The sequence below is a fragment of the Protomyctophum parallelum genome (assembly GCF_964188405.1).
Source record: "Protomyctophum parallelum genome assembly, chromosome: 10".
Taxonomy (NCBI): domain Eukaryota; kingdom Metazoa; phylum Chordata; class Actinopteri; order Myctophiformes; family Myctophidae; genus Protomyctophum; species Protomyctophum parallelum.
Genome location: NC_139704.1, coordinates 15,150,086 through 15,171,110, shown reverse-complemented (window position 1 = coordinate 15,171,110; position 21,025 = coordinate 15,150,086). Strand labels below are relative to the sequence as shown.

At 43.3% G+C, this 21,025-nt stretch overlaps 2 protein-coding genes across 6 annotated transcripts in view; both read right to left on the bottom strand.

The window, feature by feature from the left end:
* Positions 1–9,502, bottom strand: part of ltbp1 (latent transforming growth factor beta binding protein 1) — a 157,260-nt gene extending 147,758 nt beyond the window's left edge. For all 5 annotated transcript variants that reach the window (XM_083774400.1, XM_083774401.1, XM_083774404.1 and 2 more), the window contains exons 1-2: positions 8,665–9,502; positions 7,561–7,631 (exon numbers count right to left, since the gene is read on the bottom strand). In XM_083774400.1, the coding sequence (XP_083630526.1) occupies positions 7,561–7,631; positions 8,665–9,053 (460 nt within the window). In that variant the 5' untranslated portion in view covers positions 9,054–9,502. The remainder of the gene's footprint in view (positions 1–7,560; positions 7,632–8,664) is intronic.
* A 7,714-nt stretch (positions 9,503–17,216) lies between these two features.
* ttc27 (tetratricopeptide repeat domain 27) overlaps positions 17,217–21,025 on the bottom strand; it is a 141,149-nt gene continuing 137,340 nt past the window's right edge. The window contains exons 19-20 of the mRNA XM_083775771.1: positions 18,632–18,732; positions 17,217–17,796 (exon numbers count right to left, since the gene is read on the bottom strand). Of these exons, the coding sequence (XP_083631897.1) occupies positions 17,659–17,796; positions 18,632–18,732 (239 nt within the window). The 3' untranslated portion in view covers positions 17,217–17,658. The remainder of the gene's footprint in view (positions 17,797–18,631; positions 18,733–21,025) is intronic.

Below are 21,025 nucleotides of genomic sequence, written 5' to 3'. Positions count from 1 at the left end.
ACACAATTAAGACATGACATAAAGTATGCAAAATTTGAAAATCACACCCATGTGAAGTGAGGGGCTCTTATCATCGTACATCATCATACATCATCTAATGCCGGCCATCACAATTTGTGTCCTCACTTTTGTCATCAATGTTTGTGTTTACACGAACACTAACAATTGTCATTCATTGTCAATGGCATTTAATGTTTGTGTAGGACAAAGCTTGTGTTTGCACATACACCAAAAGCTGGACATAGTAGGGGCTAGCGCCCCTCAAAAATTATATTGCATGTTTGCCTTAATAAAATGGGACAGAGGATCAAATGGCTAGTGTGGACTAGTCACTAGTCCACACTAGTCACTAGTGTATATTAAAATTTGCTGATGGCGGTTGGGCAAACCTCTGACCTCACTCTGACTAAGACCTAACCATAAACAAACCCCATACGCCCCCATATACCGTATGCATGTCATCATTACTCAGACAACAGACATAACCATAAACAAACCCCATACGCCCCCATATACCGTAGGCATGTCATCATTACTCAGACATAACCATTAACAAACCTCATACGCCCCCATATACCGTAGGCATGTCATCATTACTCAGACATAACCATTAACAAACCCCATACGCCCCCATATACCGTAGGCATGTCATCATTACTCAGACATAACCATAAACAAACCCCATACGCCCCCATATACCGTAGGCATGTCATCATTACTCAAGACATAACCATTAACAAACCTGATGTTATATAGGCACATACAATATGGAGATCTAGAACACTAGTCCAGAACACATATATGTGCCACACTGTATGCACATATGGTGAATCATGTGCATGCACGGTATATGGGGACGACTGACTTGAAACTTGGCTCGCACATCGGCAAGGACTCGAGGGAAGTACGATGCCTGCCCAGCGGCCCAAACTCTAGATGTGCCACCGAACCATACAGTATTATTATATACAGTATGTTCCCTCCCGTCAAATTAAGTCTTTTCATGGCAATGTTTGACAAGAACATATTTTTCTCCTCTCGCTTTTTATTTTTTTGCAGGATGGCCAAAGAACACCTGGAGACTTGCTGACTCAAGCAGTTTGGGCCTCAATGCCCGGTGGCCAGGCCCATTAGAGCTCATTATTGTGTCCATCAGTAGAGTTCACACAGGAGTGCTCTGTGGTGATTGCAGTTGCTGTACTGTATGTTGAATGGGAAAACACCGTAAACCTTCAGCAAAGCGGCTCAAAGGGCACCGGGAGAGCCCAGTCAATTAAGACATTCTGTAATTCTTTTTACTGATAACGTCTATGCTCATCCCACTTTACCTACTGTACCAAAGCCTTTGAATAACTTCTTCAACAGCAAGAGATGCCGTCCAGGTTTTTCTCCAGCTAGAGCTGAACTACTGCAGGTGGTGAGCTAAAGACTAATTTATACTCCATAGTACTCCACATGTCGCTTGCTAAAAATAACTGATCTTCAAGCTAACAATGCGTTGCATTGTGACTTATTAGCTTGTACAAATTCAGTCTTTGCCAGCAGGAAAGCTGAATGTACTCTTCCTTGCTATAAATGTATGGTGCTGGGTTCAAATCCGAGCGTTTATTGTATTTGAGCGTCTGTGGTGCTACAATACCTGTCAGCAATGGGTGTTGAGTGGGAGGAGTAGGAGCTAGTGGTGGGGGCTCTTCACTGGCAGGGGATCTAATGGATAGTAGCAGTGGCAACACGGAAATGTGTGGGGAGGAGGCTTGACAACTAAATTGGTAGAAAGAATTATTAGCAACTCTAAATATAAAGAGAAAGAAAGTTAAAAGGAGGGGAAAAAACCTAATAGGAGAGGAAAGAAGACCAGGATATGAAACCTGAAAGAGATCCTCTGTTTCAGGGACATTTGAGCATGGTAGCAACTGACAGCACAGTTAAGGTCCCTGCATGCTGCTGCGTTTTAGGGTCTGCCGCTTTTTTCAGCAGTGTTTCCCGAAAAACGCATTAGTCTGCAAGGTCCTTTAACCCATTCAGGCCTGACGTCGAAAGTTTTCTAAATCATGACAATTTTTGGAAAGATTTGAGGCACATTTTAACGATTTTTCAAAAATAGCAGATCTATATTGTAGATCTGCTATTTTTCAATAGGTAAATTATAACATAATGTTTAAAACACCAAAAGGGGTTCCGGCCCAAAATGGGTTCATGACAGAATTCGTAAAACGTGTTTTATGGTGAACTACTAGATCACATTAGATAGGATTGAATTAACTAGGTTATGAGGATTTTAAAAACATTACAAAATGTGGTGTCACATGAACATTCTGTAATTAATTTTAAAGAATCCTTCCCTTGAGTCATATGAGGAGCATTAACACAAAGGAACTTTTTATTGCACTTCTTTCATCTTCAGTCGGCAAAACTTGGCTATCTTTGTCTCCTGTGAAGTCTTTGGAAGACATGCAGGCTCCAAGAAACCAGAGAAAAGGCAGGAGGGCTGACTATATATGATATACTGTAGTTTCATACTGCTCTGAACAAAAACCAAGGAGAAACAAAGCAAGACAGAATAGCTTCATGAAAAATGACAGTTCTTGTGTTGTGCAATGAAAAGTGACATGAAATCTTCTCATGTTTTGTTTGGTCTGGTCGAGAGACTCGAGACAGGCTATTTTCTGGGTAAGAGAGGTTCCTCTGTGAGGGGAGAGATGGTCCTAGGCTGTCAAACCCTGCACTTCATGCACATTCCCACATTCTGGCTTATCCAAAACTCACATGAAGGCATGATGATGCTTGATTAAGTCTGGTCACTGGTGATAGTATGTTGATGATCATGATCATTGACGATGAGGTTAATTGAGCTCCACTCTTCAGCCAAACAAAAATGAACACATTACTGCATGAATATAGAAATCCATACTCAATTAATTCACACACAAGAATCCACCACTCCTGAATGAAGTGTCTGGTGCAGGGAGTCTGGTGCAACGCACAGGTCCTGACCTGGTGAGAGCAGGAGTGGACCTGGTGAAGTGTCTGGTGCTGGGAGTCTGGTGCAACGCACAGAGCAGGAGTGGACCTGGTGAAGTGTCTGGTGCTGGGAGTCTGGTGCAACGCACAGGTCCTGACAGGAGTGGTGAGACGTAGGAGTCAACCCACAGAGCCTAGTCCTTCCACCTCCCAGTCCCGGCAGAGTAGTTCCAGAGCAACGGATTGTGTGGCCCTGGCCTTTCCCTAATGGGACTGATCAAGGGTAGATACTGGGACGTAAGTCGGGACTTGATCAACCCGGCTGGGTCACCTGAGTGAGGGGTATGATGTTGCGAGACCCGAAACCCCAATGACCTTGGGATACATCACTGGGTTCATCCATGCAATGTTTTTTCGTTATACAGTAGGGACATTTTTACTCAGTTGAGTGAAGTTCAAACCACTAGCTGAGAGTACTGATTGATTGATGACTGATTGTTTAGCGATGCATCTCCTTCAGCATTAGTAAGTACTAAGTACATCTATAAAAATAGATATACTTATGCGAGGTAGAATTGCCAAGATGTATACTAAGTAGTACTGTGTATACGTTATATAGTACTTGTGTGCATATGGGTCAGATCAGTAGTATATTCCATTGATCAATTCCACTAGAATATACTCCTTGTTTGCAGAGATGGTACGCCCACTTGCAGTGGACATTGGACAAGAAAGAGCGGTATTCTGACCCAGCAATTCAATAATCCACAGACATTTTACTTCAGCCAGGACACTAAGTACCAGGAATGGCTCACCATTGTCTCTATTGTCTCCATTATGGATAAATGGGAGAGTTTTGTGTATTGCAATCACATGTCTGCAGCTGATGCCAAGGTGATAAGCAAACATGGACAGTGTTCTTCCGAGGCCAAACCAGAATCCAAAGCAGGTTAGTCTGTCTTTCTTCTTCAGTGTAATATATGAAGACAGTCAGGTGCGATAAATAACTGATTGTCAAGCCGAAGCGACTGCCTTGCGAAAATGTATAAAATAGGCTTTGTTTCAGACAGCAAGGCCTGAAAGGAAAATCTGCACTTTTACATGAATGTATGAATATGAATATATGAAGTATGAATATGAAGCATGGTACAGTATGTTGAGGAGGAATGTATTGACTGTCACTCTTCTTTTAAGTTGTGCTTTCTTTTTTAAGTTCTCCAAAGCTATGCTAAAACCTTTACATGGCCGTGACTTAACACAGAAATTATCCAGGATTAAATATGCTGCTGCTTAACATTTGGCAGGGTGAGATTTTCACAGTTTCTAATGCACAAGATTTAAAATGCCTGTCTTGGTGGGAGGTTAGGCTGGCTGTTGGTGACTGACAACCTGAAAGAGCACTTTATGCATGGCTGCTGAACCGGCTACTGTGGCCATGTGTAAAACCCAGCACAAGAACCAATGCGATTCATTTCTATTAGGAACCTTTGTTGTCAATGCTGTGTGGCGAAGAGGTTTGGGGGCTTAAAATCAAACCATGGATTTTACAACCTTATCTGTCCTCTATCACAGACGAGGAAGGAGCTGATGTTGAAAAACAAATAGGGAAATAGGAATAGGGAAACTCAACAGATATGACTAACTATATTATAGTGTGACTTATCGTTCTGTTTTTCCATGTGGCAAAAGAACAAACGCAAAGTGAATGGGAGGGGAAGAGTTGAATATTATTCACATAACTAATTCATCAAACACAGTCGCAAAATTTATGAGGCTTGCCTACAGCAGCCCACTGGTGCAGATTAATAGCAATATGAGGGGAACCGTCTTTGCTCACCACCTCCCTCCAGCTTCACAGCAGGAAATATTCACATGGCTCACAGTGGAAATTTAGACATTAGAAATAATTTAGCAGCACCTATGACCCGAACGCACAACACAGAGAAGGGAGGATGCTTTTAAGAACTCCCTTTCATTTTCTCAGAAAGACCATAAATCTACATGAAGAAAAATAAGCTTTATTCAACACAACGAGTGTATACACAGTATCTCACTCTGACACATTTCACCTTGGATTCCAGTCCTCAGCTCCCACTTATAAGCGTACGGTAAATGGGAGTATGGTATGACTCTAGTCCTGTTGTGCAGGACTGTCTTCAGTGTATCAATGTAAACCAAAAGCCCTTTCTCCATGCAACAGTTACATGTCTTGCAATACCTTAACCCTCCCACAATGCCATGCACCCTCGCATCGCCGTGCTCTCTCCAACAACAGCCTAGTTAAGGAGCAGTCTGCAAGGGCCACAGAACCTTCATGTACAGGCTATCAACAGCTCCTAATGGCCCGTAGCTGACTAAACACTGAGCCATAAACACAAGGCAAATACAAACACCCAGACAGACACGACATGTTCTTGTGCTTTCACACACCTTCTGACATTATGTGAATGCATTAACTCATACTCGCACACACGAACGCGAACACACACACGCACGCAAACACACACTCTCACACATACACACACACACACACGCACGCACGCAAATACACGCACACGCACACACACACACACACACACACACACACACACACACACACACACACACACACACACACACACAGAGAGGTCCTCCTGCAAGCTGTCCACAAGGTTGACAGAGCCAGCTGCAGTGGGGCCTATTAAACGTGGAAACCTGGGGACCTCCTGTACCTCCCTGGAGCCTGAGCACAAGCAATCTTTCTCCCTGTAGGAGGTCCAGCAGAAAAAAGGCCTGGAGCTGTGGAGAACCTGTCTGCTCCTTATATAACAAGCTGGTAGTGGTAAAGCCCTCCGGTCGAATAAGAATATGATCTGGCCGGTGTGTCTGGGGCCAAGAGGTATAATCCATTACAAACCTGTTTCTCTTTCTGCCCTAACACACAGACACACAGGTGCTGTGCGCACGGCCACACGGGTCGGTCACCCACGCACGCACAAGCGCACGAACGCACGCACATACACACCACAGTCCATTCTGTGTGAAAACTAAAAAACAGCCTTCTCATGACTCGACAGCAAGGACCAAAAAAACACAGGCAGTTTAATCACGGTATACCGCAGGTGGGCAGATCCCAGGTCAGCCAAGCGCCACCCGCACCCCCCCACCCGCCCTTCTTATTTCTATAAAGGGCCACCATAGAACACAGCTGTTGAACGATCTGTCACTGTTAATCATCCACAACTGCACCACCAGAACAGTCCCTGTGTAATATTATCACATGCTCTAATGTATATGCATATACTGTAGTGTGTGTGTGTGTGTGTGTGTGTGTGTGTGTGTGTGTGTGTGTGTGTGTGTGTGTGTGTGTGTGTGTGTATGTGTGTGTGCGTGTGTGTAAGGGGGGACAGTGAAGTACCAAAGGGACAGAACAGAGGGATGTTGAGGCTGCTGTCAGCCACCGGGGAGAACGCTGTGGTTGCCTGGGGCAGATTGGCTGGAGTTCAGGACTGTCTGCACAGTGAAAATCCTCAGTGTACATGGAAATGGACCTAACTGAGGTTCACTCTTACAATTCAACCTTCAAGTTCATTGTCAACATCAAATGTTTACAGGAGTAATGCCGTGTTCACAGGTCATTCTCAATAAGAGCCAGTGACACGCCGTCAGCTACAATTTACAATTTACAATTTAGGCATTTAGCAGACGCTCTTAATCCAGAGCGATTTACATTAAGCAAGAACAAAAAAGCATGGGAATACATCACATAAGAACATTTATCATGAAACATGCGTAAGCTAAGAAAGTAACAGTGGAATATCTATATGATGAAACTATACATATACATATACTACTATGCTATACTTATGTACTATGATGTGCTATGACTACATACAATGCAATTATAGTGCTGTCTACATAACATGCTATAAGTCTGTATCAAATGCTATCTACGTCTACAGAAATGCTATCTAAGGGGGTGGGGTAAGTGCTACGGGCCATGATGGATTCTGAAAAGGTGGGTTTTCAGACTACGGCGGAAGATTGGGAGCCTGAAAGAGACCTATACTTTTCTGGGCATAGAGGGGCAGAACAAACTAGCGCTGAAAACCGACGCAGACTTCCTATTGGTTCACCAACCTATGAGCCCGCCTCCCCTCCACCCGCTCCCCTCCTCCTCCCCTCCCCAGTAGAACGCAGCAGAGAATAATGACGTCACCAAAGGCTTCAACTTTTTTCACTGCTCGAATGATGCGGTGAAGTGTCAATCAATCATGTGTTTTTGTTTCAGCATTTCCCACTCCTTTTCTCTCTCCCTACAATTCCTGCTCTGCTGCATAAAAGGAAGAATAACTCATTCTCGTTGTTAACCAGTTCCCTGTGCTAACCCTTTTCATTTATAGTACGTAGTGTGTGGCTTGAGCAAAACTTCAACAGCGACTCTGCAAGTCTTCAGTGTTGCTGCCGTTAGTTTGAATGTATATACCTATACACTGTACTGCATTTTGTTGTGTTAACACTATTGTGTTCTTACACTGACTGTATTGTGTTGTGTAGCGTTGTACTGTATTGTGTTGTGCTACACCGTACTCGTACTGCACTGTAGTGATTTGAACTCACGTTTAGTGCATCGTTGTGATCCCTGGGACTGGCTCCATCCGTGACAGCACTGCCCTCCACAGACATTCACCCTGCAAATACAATCACACAGGGATGAGACATACTGTGTAGAAGCACAATGGTTCTCAAACTTTTACATTTCAAGGTCTCTTAACTCTGACAGTATACAGATGGAACCAAATGGACTTGTCAGAGTTACAGACTTTTAAGGGTCAAGTTAGACTCTCTTAAAGAAACCCCGAGTCCTTGGAATCCACTTTGAGAACCACTGCTGTAGCAGGTCCCACACACAACTCTCACTCTCACTCTCTCTCTCTCTCTCTCTCTCTCTCTCTCACACACACACACACACACAAACACACACTCAATCTCGCGCATGCGCTTGCTCACGCACACGCATGCACGCACGCATGCACAGCACACTGTTGTGGATTTATGGTCATGTTCATGAGCTGCAGTGCTGCACGCAGACAAACGGCAGATGTGAAGAAGTCAAAACACTGCATTTCAACTGAATCTTATTTCACCTCACTGGCCTAAGAGGCTTTCTTCAACTGGTGACTGTCTGCACACAGTGATAAGGACTGCAAAAAAACATGTGTACACACACATGCAGTTTGCACACACACACACGAACGTGCAATTGCGCATGCACACAGCACAACAACAGGCCTTACCTCACCTGTCCCCTCCACTGCCTCCAGTGTCAGTAAATGTATGAAGCTATAGTAGGCTACCTCACCTGTTAGTGTACACTATGTGGAGGTCTCTGTGGTGTTGAAATGCATTCACTATACTAATAACACTAATAGGAGAGCAGAGCTCTATATGGGAGAAGGGATCATGGAGGGGGTTCTAAATGTTAGAGCATTATATAGAAATACAGTAATACAGTATAAACCACTTAGTCTTTGTTCATAAAAACATGATTCTATATGTGTAGGCTACTACTAGTTAGTTATAGTCGCTGATCTCACCTGTTAGTTTATTGGGCTATGGTACATGTTTACAAAAGCAAGTAGTTTAGACTTTAGAGTTTGAATTTAAAAGTTATTTTGTGATAATTTAAGATAAATTATCCGATTCTGAAACTCAATTTCTTACCCTGACATTTTCATTTGGTGATTCTGATGAACGTTATGACTGCTGCTGCTTGTGTGCCGAATGACCTGCTGGTGCTGATGCGTGAACTGCTGCGTGTCCAGCTGGCGGACCGGGATGGGGTTCGCCTGGCTGGAGCCCATCCTGCGGGTCCGGACCTGACCGCCGAAGCTGGCCGAGGAGAGCTCCACATTGTAGGTGTGGGGCTGCCCCGTGGCACCGCCGGAGGAGTGCGACGAGATGGAGCTCACGTGGACCCTGTCCGAGCCGCTGGGTCCGGGCTGCAACACGTAGAGTCTCCTGAAGCCACTCTGAGGCTGCTCCGCGGACACGAACACCGGAGAAACCAACAAACCCAAGGAGAATAAAAAGTCCCACCTGGTCCAAGCCATATTCCACACCGTGTGTATCCGCTGAGAGTACGCAACAAGGCGCAGAAACTTTTTGTCAAACAGGAGGAGAGGGTCAAGTAATTCGTTTCAGCTGCGCGGTCAGTAGGCTACAAGACGCGCACTGTGTCTACAGTATGAACTCCTGTCACAAGTTAAAAAGTTCTATATCCCTGAGCATATTCCTCTAGACATCATCGACCGATCCGAGCAGATTGGAAAATTATAACAAACATTCAACTAAAACGCACGCTTAAGTTACAAAAATCAAAAGTCAAAAATAAAACGAGACATGTAAAAAAGAAAAAAAGAAAGGGGTAAAAAAAAGAAGCTTTTACTATGGGGTCTAAAAGCGGGATAAAGCACCATATATCCTTCTATTCCAGCGCGGGGTATAGAGGGGAGCTATGGCAGCAGATGTCAAAGCTGCAACGGGGACGAATGTGCGATACTTTGCCCCGCAGATGAGATTGAAAACTCTTTTAAAAGTTTCACTGTGTTAAGGGCAGGAGTTTAGTGTCAGGGGCTGAACAGCCAATCTCCTGCAGACATGACGTCAGGAGTGGGAAGCTCATTGGAACATACACTTCAGCGGGGCTGAACCCTTAAAAAAAAAAAAGTTTGGAGAGCTTTTTTGGGGCCCTAGAGTGTCTAGGGGTCTTAAAACCCCCCCTCTGCGATCTAGACATAGACGAGCTCTCATTTTATAGCAGCGTCTTATTATAAGATTAAATATATTGAAAGAGTTGGAAATATTCTTTACAAAAAATCAAAATGGTCCATGCCGAATTGACTAAGCTAATTCACAAAAAACAGTGGAGAGAAAGGAGCAAGAGAAAAGCAGTGTTTATTGTATTTTGTTTACCCTAGTTATTAATTAATTATTTAATGATACATTAATTATGCAGGAAATCTCATTGAGTCCTGAGGTCTCATTCTCGAAGACCTCGTTAGCTGTCTAGTACTTTGTCCAGTCTCATAGAAGTCAATTAAATATAGACAATAAACCCATTGCATGAGATCAAACTCCAATGGTGAAGTAGCTGTCAGTCTGTCCTATACAGTATGCAGAGGGCTGGTTTCTTCAAGGATGACAATGCCTCCATCCACAGGGCACGCGTGGTCACTGAATGGATGGATTGATGACCATTACAAAATATATTCCATGACTCAGTCGAGTGACCAGTTTAAACTGCACAGGAACACCGGGTCAGTTGAAGGTTCTGTGGCTTCAGAGACAGTGGTTTAAACCACTGGTTTCCAACTCACCAACGAATATAGGGGCTCCTCAGACTCAGAGTTACTACAAGAGGTCCTCCAAATCGTAGTGTGATATAAGGATTCTGAGGGGAGTGAGGGGAACAAGCACACAATGCAGAGGTGTTGAGAGCTTGTAGATCAGCTATTTATTTTTTGGCAAAGAGGTTTGGTTTGGTGTCCGTGTTGATTTTGACAGCAAATTTTGCTGTAGTCAGTCTTTTGAGTAAAATCCATTTAGTTTTAGTCATATTTCAGTCATCTGAAAAGTTTTAGTTTAAGTCTATACAATTTAGGCATTTAGCAGATGCTCTTACTCCAGAGCGATTTACAGTAAACAAGAACAACAGGGCGAGGGCAAGTGCTACGAGCTAAGATGGAGTCTGAAGAGGTGGGTTTTCAGACTACAGCGGGAGATTGGGAGTGAGTCTGTACTGTGCAGTTCTGATTGCAATGGGAAGTGCATTCCATAGTTTTGGAGTCAGAAGGGAGAAGAGTTTGGGACCTGTGGAGCTTTGTCCCAGCGTTTTTCAAGTGTAATTTCCAGCTTCCCTGCGTTGGCTGATCTGAGCGTGCGAGAGGTTTGTAGGGTCTGATCAGACTTTGAAGATATTAGGGTGCCATACCGTTGTTTGCTTTGAAGGCCAGCATCCGAGTTTTGTACTCTGTGCGGGCGGCAACCGGGAGCCAATGGAGGGGAGCGGAGAAAGGGGGAGACATGTGAGAATTTTGGCTGGTTGAAGACCAAGCGAGCTGTGGCATTCTAGATCAATTGCAGAGGCTTAAGTACGCATGTCGTTAGGCCAGTAAGGAGAGAGTTACAATAGTCAAGTTTTGATATGACTTAAGGCATATACTGTATGTCAAACTCAAGGCCCGGGGGCCAAATCAGGCCTGTGAATGAATTATCTTTGGCCCACGGGATGATATTTAATTAGTATAAGAACTGACCCTCTGGTATATTGCACGGACCACCACAATACTAAAAGTCCCACAATGCACTGCGAGTGCATTGTCACGTATCGAGGGCCCGCAAGCACAACCTTCACTATCAGCAGTGAAAGTATGTCACTTGTTGTCAACTTTCAGCTACACCTCTCCCCACACTCCCCGTGTGTTGAAACACAGTCCTGGCCCTGGGTGAGGATCGGGTTTAATTCGTTGAATGTTATAGAGTGTAAACCTACAGGATCGAGTGACCGTTGTAATGTGTGCTTTGAATGAGAGCTGACTGTCCAGGACAACACCAAGGTTCTTGGCTGTTGGACTTGGAACCGAAGTTACCAAGGCGTTGTCTATGGAAATAGTTAGCTCCTGCATGGGGCAGGACTTAGCTGGAAAGAAGAGATAGTCTAGTTTAAAAATGGATATTATGTTATGGCCTTGACGTTGACGGTGTCAAAATGGTGATTCGACACTTGGTCGCATGCTGAAGTTTAGAATTGAGGCTTTAAGTGGTTAGATGTCAGAAAATACACATTAATGGAGAAGCCAATGTGTAAACGACAAACTTTATAAATGTATACAACATGATAGTGCTCTATGTGTAACAAGTCTATACGAGTCGAAGCTATCTATGAAAAAGTTTAGTCTGCAACACAATTCTTTACATGCATGTATTCGTCTCTGCATGCTTCATTTCTCTCTCAACTAGGGTCCTGAATATGACGATGGGCCCCCACGAATATGACATATACTTAACTGTAGCTCTAATGGTGGGACATGATTATGTTATAATGAATGTCTCCTGGACGAGGGATAACAATCTACTCCGCCTCACTCACGCACACGCACACGCACACACACACACACACACACACACACACACACACACACACACACACACACACACTCACACACCAAGTTGAAAGTTGGCTCTTGGAATGCCTTTGAATTTATGGACACTTACCTTATCTTCTATGCATGTATGAGGAAGTGTGGACTAAAAACTATGCCAAAAAAATGGATATTACATCATATTAATTATGGCAGTTGGAATAGCTTAGATAGTGGGTAATGTTTTGTGTAAGACTATATAAAGCATGTGTTGTCATAGTCTTTGAGTTATATATTCACTTTTATTTCAGTCACACTCCAACATTAAATCAAAGCAGCAAGGCACTTTTGATGCGTCAGACAGCCAGGAATTCATACAGCCATGTGCACATCATCATTCATCCCAAAGGGTCTACATGAGTTGCCGGACCACAGTTGCGCGGGTGAAGCATTCCTGTGAACGCTTCTAATTCTCTACGCTCATGGCTCAAGTAATGCTTAATTTATTCTCCGTTATGTAGGAGGATGGTGTACTGGACTGAAAATAGCAGATCTACAAGCTCACAACGTGTCACATCCATGACACACACCATCAAATAAACGGAGCAAAAATGTGGTATACCCATGTAGTCAGTTGGGGTTACCCCTGAGTACGTTTTAAACACATAATAAGGTTATGTTTTGGCATAGCCATGGTTCACATGATGCTTATTACAGTCATGTTTCAGGGCTATAGTTTTGGATTTTTTTTACTGAGGTTACATTAGGAACACATGGTGGCGAGTCTGGCGACTAGGGGTGTAACGATACATTCTAGCGATACGATAGATATCACCATTGACATGGACAATATTGGTTCATTATGGCGATATGATATGACATAATTCAATAATTAAAAATTGACACGGTAAAATGGTAAGTGGTGCATTCATATATTATAGTGCCTTTATCCAAGGTGCTCTACATAGATTGTGCATTACATTCACCCATTCACGCACACATTCATACTAGGAAACCGTGCAAGGCACCAACCTGCACATCGGGAGCAATTAGGAGTTCAAAGACACTGAAGGACACTTCGACACAAATTCAGGGGGAGCCCGGGTTCGAACTGGCAACCTTGCGGTTCCCATCCGGCCACTCTACCCCTGAGCCACTACCGCCACGGCAGTAACTATTTAGAAAAGACATTTTATCTGTGTGAAACATGGATAGTGCAGGGTTTTTTTTTAAAGGAAAATGTATATGGATATAAATAATACTAGTACTAACTACTAAGTAAGTACTTAGTATTGATACAATTGATTGTTTGCATTGCAAAACGATTCGATACCAATCATTTGCTTTGCAAAACGATACGATGTTGATACAAAGTCAATGTTGCCGTTTGTTTACATTTCGATATACTTCGATTCTTGAAATTAAAATAGATTTTTCAGTGCAGTTACTATATCGTTACACCTCTACTGGCGACCGTCCGAGGTCGCCATATTTGACGCACGGAGTATTCTTGTCTATCTGTCTGTGGATTATAGAGATGACTAGGGGTCCATTATGATGGGATTCATTATGAGTTCAGCTATTGTGGGTTGTGCCTCACATTTATTGATGTAAGAGCAAGGACCAATTTGGAAATGAGGTATTTAGGAAACAAGATTCTTAGAATAAGAGCAACAATCAAAATGCATATAATCTACATCTACTGTACATAACTATATGCCCACTCGCTGAAACATTTCCACAATGAAATTACCTATAAATTAAATAACAGAGAAATCTGATTATTCTTCTTTTTTCAGGGGACTCCCGGTAATGCCCATAGGGACGTCAGACACCACTTTGAGAACCATTACATTATTGGATACAGATTGTGTTCGTGTGGAGACTGAGAACTTGTTCCCCACAGTACAGTGGTGGAAAAGTGTTTTTACTTAAGTAAAAGTATCAATACTTCAATGTAGAAATACTTTGAAGCCAAAAGTAGAAGTTACTCATTATGCACAATATCCCATTTCACAAGATTTCAAATGTATAAAACATCTTTTGAAAATAGCCAACGCTATTTTCACATAGCGGAAATGTATATAGGCTTGAAATTGTGTTTTGTAATAATAATCAATCTACACGTAACTAGTAACTGAAGTTTTCAAATAATTGTAGTGGAGTAAAAAGTAACTTACAATATTTGCCTCTGAGATTCAGTGGAGTAGAAGTAAAAGCACTGAAAACTGGAAGCAGTAATTGAGTATAGTTACTTTAAACTGCCCACGTACGCCCCCCCTAAGGAACACGACACAATGTTTGTGGAAAGAACTATGGCGCTATGACGTCCACTGACGTTTTGTTTCTCTTGAGAAATTAATTGTTGCCTTTTAAGCATCCCTAGCGGGGTTTGAAGAGGGTGTTAGCAGTGTCATGAACTACTTATTTATAGAGGCCAAAAACCCACATTAAACAACAAAATGAAATATTTGGGTGTAACTGGGGGGAGGACGAAGAGAGAGAGAGAGAGAGAGAGAGAGAGAGGGGTGTGTGGGTTCATGAGAGCCTGTTGAAGAGGGAGGTCTGGTGCCTAAAGAGACAGATAGACAAGAGCGGGAAATGGAGGAAGAGACAAGAGACGGGTGGAGACTGGGTGGACGTTTCTCTGAATTTGACACATGGAGGGTGATGGTAACCAGAACCCACGGACTGTGTAACAGCATCCCCTGGATGGATGGTGGGGGGGTTGGGGGCGTCCGCCAACATGTGGGGAAAGACATGCTGGCAAGGCTACGAAGGAGGGCTGCGGTCATAGTGTGTACTGTAATCATCACTGGTGATGCAATGTGAAATAGTTGGGCAGCGATGCAATCATCAAATAAGTGAAGCCCTCATCTGGGTCACAAGGACAGGCATAGCATTCATGAAACGGACCAAATACTCCCATCTGTCCAGGAAACCAAAGTCACAGGATGGGGACTCCAAGCGGACGTCAGGGCCAGATAAAGAACCTCAAGATGTGTCTGGGAATGGGCACGTCATGCTCTGGAATGTTTCAGTCGTCGGTGGCCCTTAAAGAGACAAATTGAAGGGGATATCGCTGGTTGGCCCACGTTTAAGGAAGAGGACGTGGAAATTGGCTAATGTGACGGTTTATTGGAAGCCTGCCAGGCTTTACTGCATTCTTTGTAGTTCTTAAAGAGTTTCTGAACAAATGAACAGTCGAAGCTCGCAAAAAGCTTGAGGGCGTTAAAATAAAGAACTTGGAAGTACTGTAAGAGAGTGTGTCTAATAGGAAATCATTTGGGTCCCGGTCAAAAAAACGTGCCCCTGGTAATGAATCAATCATCACACATGCACTGCAAAATCCTGAGTGGCAATTTAACCGAGACTTAAATGAACCCTCAGGATTCAGTGTGGGTATAATGGCTGAGCGGATCGTTACTTTACCAAATCTGACCACCCGCTTCCACACACCCCATGCACACACCCCCACACACACTATAGTATAACTAACGTCAGAGTGGTGGTCCCTAGCAGTGATATGGGGTGTGGGCCGGTCTTTACTTCGGCTGGTTTAACAAAGATGTTGTCAGGTCCTCGCTGAGAAACACCAGGAATTCTGGGACGACAGGTCAGAGGCAAGACAAGCAAACCTCTGTTTGCTTATATCAAAGGCTGTCCTCCGCAATGCTGACCTAATGGCTGCATAAGAACCACATGATGTTTGTCTCTGAATGCCATTTGGAAGAGCTACAAGACCATTACGGCCTGTCTCCTGGATGTGATATCGTTTATAATGCTAAGATGGATGATGAAAGAATTCAAAATGAGCCAATACTTTTTTTTGTGTGTTTTTTATTTCATCACTGGTGTTTTTAGGCTGGATATGTGGCTTTGATCATTTAGTTTAGTATGTAAACAGACGGCTGTGTAGTGAAGGGAATCGTGGCTTTGATGCTAACCAGTGCCTCAGGGCATTGTCATGTACTTTGCTATCTCATACCTGTTGATTCTCTTACACTGTGTGACACTTTAACATTACAAACACTCGGCTCCTCAAATGCCAAACACAATGCAGGGAACAGAGGTGAGTGGCTTTACAAATACAATACCACTAGAGTACACGCTCCTATCTGCCTTTATAATAAGGCACCCGTGATAGGTTTTCCCTTCCAAAGACAAAAGGCCGGCCATCTTTTCAACTGTGACAAAGTGACACAGGCAAAGGAAAACATCATACTGTAACTATGATGGTCATAAAAACAAACACACACACACACACACACACACACACACACACACAGAGAGAGAGAGAGAGAGAGAGAGAGATAAAAACTAAAGCAATGTGAAGGTCATCTTCCCATTGGGAGAGAAGAAAAAAGCCATCAGAGTGAAGATGGGGTGATCCTCCCTGTGCTATAGCTGGAGGGCATGGTGATGAGGCCAAATACATCATGTGTCTGTATCCGAGTGTGTGTGTGCATATAGGCGCACACACCTCTCCGTCGGAGGACTGTGCACTGAAGGATTGTACATGCATGTGTCCAGGCAGTGAGTGTGTGCATCAAACAGGGGTACACACACACACACACACACACACACACACACAGCACGCACGCACACACTGCGCATGAGCACTGCATGGGATGACACATTCATTCCCAGTGCCTCTGAAGTGATGAATGTGCACACTCTCGGCTCCTGTCTCGGGAGCGGCTCTAAGATTTCCCTCACATTCTTACACTCCTCATTTTCACAGCAGTCGGTGACACCACCCTCATACCGCCCTGGGCCTGGGGTTTGGGTTGGGGGCGGGGGTCCAGCGTCCGAGCACACAGAGGGGGTTGTTAGAAGAGCTGGTGCACTGTAGTAGTAATAATAATAATGAGGCTGTATGGGCCTGGCTTGTTTTCCTGTTTATAATTTTGTATTTAGGACTGCAAGGCAAAGATTATATGATTGCTTTCTGCCAGTTTGAACTATAGAGTTCATGGTGTGACTTTTGGACTGAGGAGCAGTACGTTTAAGGGGACTGGGGAATGGAAATTCCTCTGTACTGTTACTGGCTGGGATACTTAAAATTCAATCCAGTAGCAGCTCTAATATAATGATGTTTTTCAACACTGCTTTGGCTTGAATGAAGGCACATTTCGTTGAGATACAAATTGATTGGTTTAATTTTCTGCAGAGAAATGAATGGGGAAATTGACTACACTGTCATAATCCAAAATCTTTAAATCCAAAATGATACTGAAGTGGATATGGTACCGGAGACTATGGTACAATGCAAGCCTCACACCCTCCACATTGACCAACATGAACCATAATAGAAAAAAGCCACATTTTGAACATACATGAAACATGAAAAAAAACATTCCTTTGGCTTTCCATTTCCCATCAGTCAGTTTTTAGCTCTAGCATCACAAGTAAATTGCTGTGGTTTGACGCATGCTTCTAACTCAAGAAAGTGGGAAGTGTGTGCCAAAAAACAGACACAGATGATTGTAACGTTTCAGTCTCGATTCATTTAGTGTCCACTATTGGAATGTTTCAATCGTGACTTGACTGCTGCTAGAGGATTAAGCGCCTGTCACACTCGAGGAGGGTCATTCTGATTGGCTGCGCAGGGCGTCAGGTCCTGCAGCTCTGTGATGAGCTGCTCCAGTTCTGTGACACTGTCCCTTAGGTCATCGCTGATCTCTCCTGTGTCCACGTCTGTGTGAGTTTGCTGAATGGAAGAAAAGATGAAGAGGAAAAGGTGAAATGATGCTTGTTTTTATCTCATTCTGGACGAAAACCCCTTTTGATGTTTTAAGCATATTTATGTTAGATGTATATATATATATACATAGTATATAGTAGTATATAGTTATACTTTAGCTATTGAAAAATAGCTTGTAGATCTGCTATTTTTTTTTAATCGTGAAAATGTGGCGTAAATCTTTGAATATAATTAATTAATTGCTGTCGGGAGGAAACCTCATAAGGTTTTAGATTTTTTTGGCATAAATCAGTGCTATTGAACACCCTTTAAGCCTCTAAACGCCATTGGACACTCAAAATGTCTGCTAAAGCAACTAGCTCCACCACCTCCCCCCTCTCATGGAAGTAATTGACAATATATAAAGTTACAACACCAACTTTGATCAGGCTGTATTGCTTTGTTTTAAAAATATAAGCTTTTCTTAATTTCCTGAAAATGTTATACTTTTCCTTTCCTGAAAAATGAACATTTTGGAGTTATGAGGTTTCCTCCTGACAGCAGAGATATAGTCTTTCACAGTGAACGTTTTTAACTCAAATCTTTGCTTCTGGAGGGTGCCTGGAACAACATCTTTTCAGATAGGGGTCCACGGCCAAATACAGAAAATTCCGGGGGTCCTTGACATGGAAAAGGATGAGCACCACTGACATAGAATCATAGGTTTTTCAGAAAACTGTTGTGATTTAGAAGCCTTTTTTATTTTAGAATCGGCTCAAAGCATGTACATGGTCGAGAACATTCGTGTGAATGACTTTACGATTATTAGTGTCCGTCTAATAATAATGGGATTGCACAGTACCTTGGCTTTGGTGGCCAAACTCCTCAGACTGAGTCGTGTGGAGGACAGCATCTGGAGAGCTTCCTGGGGTTTAGTCTTCGTCTTACTGCAACTGATGGTGACTAACAGGAAGAAAAACCGATTTATTAAAAATCACACCCGTGTGAAGTGATAGTACATCATCATCATCATCATCTCATTCCAGCCTATCACAATTTGTGTCCTCACCTTCGTCTTCAATGTTGCTTCGTCATCAATGTTGTCATCAATAATTTACACTATGACGTAAAATTCTCCATTAATTGTCAATGGGAATGTAATGTTTGTGTAGGACCAAGTTTGTGGACCCAGACTAAAAGCTGACATTTTGAGGGGCTAGCGCCCCCCCTACGCACCGTTTGTGTTTACCCAAATACGCAAAGCTGGTCATTCATTGTCAATGGCATTTAATGCTTGTGTTTACACAAACACTCAAAGCTGATCATTCATTGTCAATGGCATTCAATGTTTGTGTTAAGACAATATTTGTGTTTACACAAACCCTCAAAGCTGGACATAGGAGGGGCTAGCGCCCCTCAAAAAGGGTCATTTTCTAGTGGTCATTTTCCTATTCCCAGCTTTCTGGGTTTGTGTAAACACAAATATTGAAGACAAAAGTAAAGATAGAAATATGAGGATTTGATTGGCCAGAATGAGATAATGTATGATGATAAGAGCCCCTCACTTCACACGTGTGTGTTTTTGAAGGGCGCTAGTCCCTCCTATATACAGGTTTAATGTTTGTTTTTAGTTAAATTTTTGTTTTGTCACCGTTTGTTTTATATCATCATTACATCACCTAATCATAGCAACATGAGTTAGATAGATGATAAGAGCGCCCCTCACTTCACACGGGTGTGATTTATTTATGTCCATTGCACCGTGTTTGAAAGAGGACAAGAACAATGTTCTGTGCTCTCTGCCATCATCTAATAAAGACTGATTCAAAACAAATGTTTTTGACAAAGACTGAGCGGAACAGTATTTGAGAAGAGAGAGGACGCGGTAGACTAACATTTAATCAAGTTAAATGCAGGCAGAATGAAAATTCCTGTGAAACACGAATCTAATCTCACTTCATTCAGCAATTACGGATGGACATGTCCAAGAGTATAGCAGACAGTCTGTAGTTTCACTGGACAGCTCCCAATAACCAATGCATGTACAGTAACTGCATCTAGTGCTGCATCAGTGCTGAAAAAGGCTATGCAGAAAGCCCCATGGAACAGATACACAGACCAATCGGATTTGTTGCTTGCACCCTTGTGTGCCAACCCCGGGAAATCTCGGGTTTCTTTAATGTCATTTAATCCATAATTAATAGAAATGTATTTACCGTCTGTTAGCAGTTTTTAGCATCCATCGCTACCCTCCGTTGGCTGCCATGGTGTGACGTCATCGAATACGCGCACGCACGCGATCTAAAGCATCTTTAGGGGCTCAGATTGAGATAATGGACTAGACCTTAATAAAACTTAATCTGACCTTGCAAGTTTACATTTCGCGAGATGTAAACCAATGTTTACATCGAGAGATGACGCTCTGAACTGAAGCTACGTGTCATCACACAATCTCTTTCGGTTCAACGAGGCTGTGTAAAGAGGGTCATTCTATTGGATTTTCCTGGCACCTGCTCTGAGTGGAGCCACCAGGTGGCGGCATATTCCGTTTTTAATCCCGAGAGTCTCAAGAGTTAAATTTACACTCCAGAGGATTCTCTAATGCACTGTACACGAGGAGTCAACTGGAAACCTGCTTTCTGTGCTATTGTCATATCAGCATTTAAACTATCAGCACCCCTGGGGGGGGGGGGGGGGGGGTAGCTTGTAGATCGGCTATTTTCAACAAAGATATTTCTTGGAGTAGAGGGGGAGAGGGTACTAGTACAGACCCCTGGGCGACTAGTCCCGTCAACGAAGTATACATGGTTTACTGTAAGTGTTTAAATGTTTCCCAGTTGGGGTAATGAGGCCAGGGGTCATCGACACGGAGTCACAGGCTCCACAGGGCTTCCCGGGGGTCTAGCAGGGCTCCAGACCTACAGTATAGGTGAACCCACGGAACGAATGGCTAAATGCATGACCAACAGATACCACGTTCAGTGTGTCATCACAGGATGACGGATGGATGGAAAGAGGTGGGTTGATGGAGGGCAAAAAGCTAAGTGCACCACCTCTCCTGAGGTAGGGCAACGAGCGAGCGAGTCACCCTTAACCCCAGGACGACCTTTCGGGATGAAAGAGAGTGACTGAGGTCGGGTCGGTGGAACCGTAACGCCTGATTTATACTCGGATACGCATTGTGTCAGACACCAAATCTAGCAGATGTACACAATCAGTCACAACACTTGTGAGCTTGTAGATTGGCTATAATAAT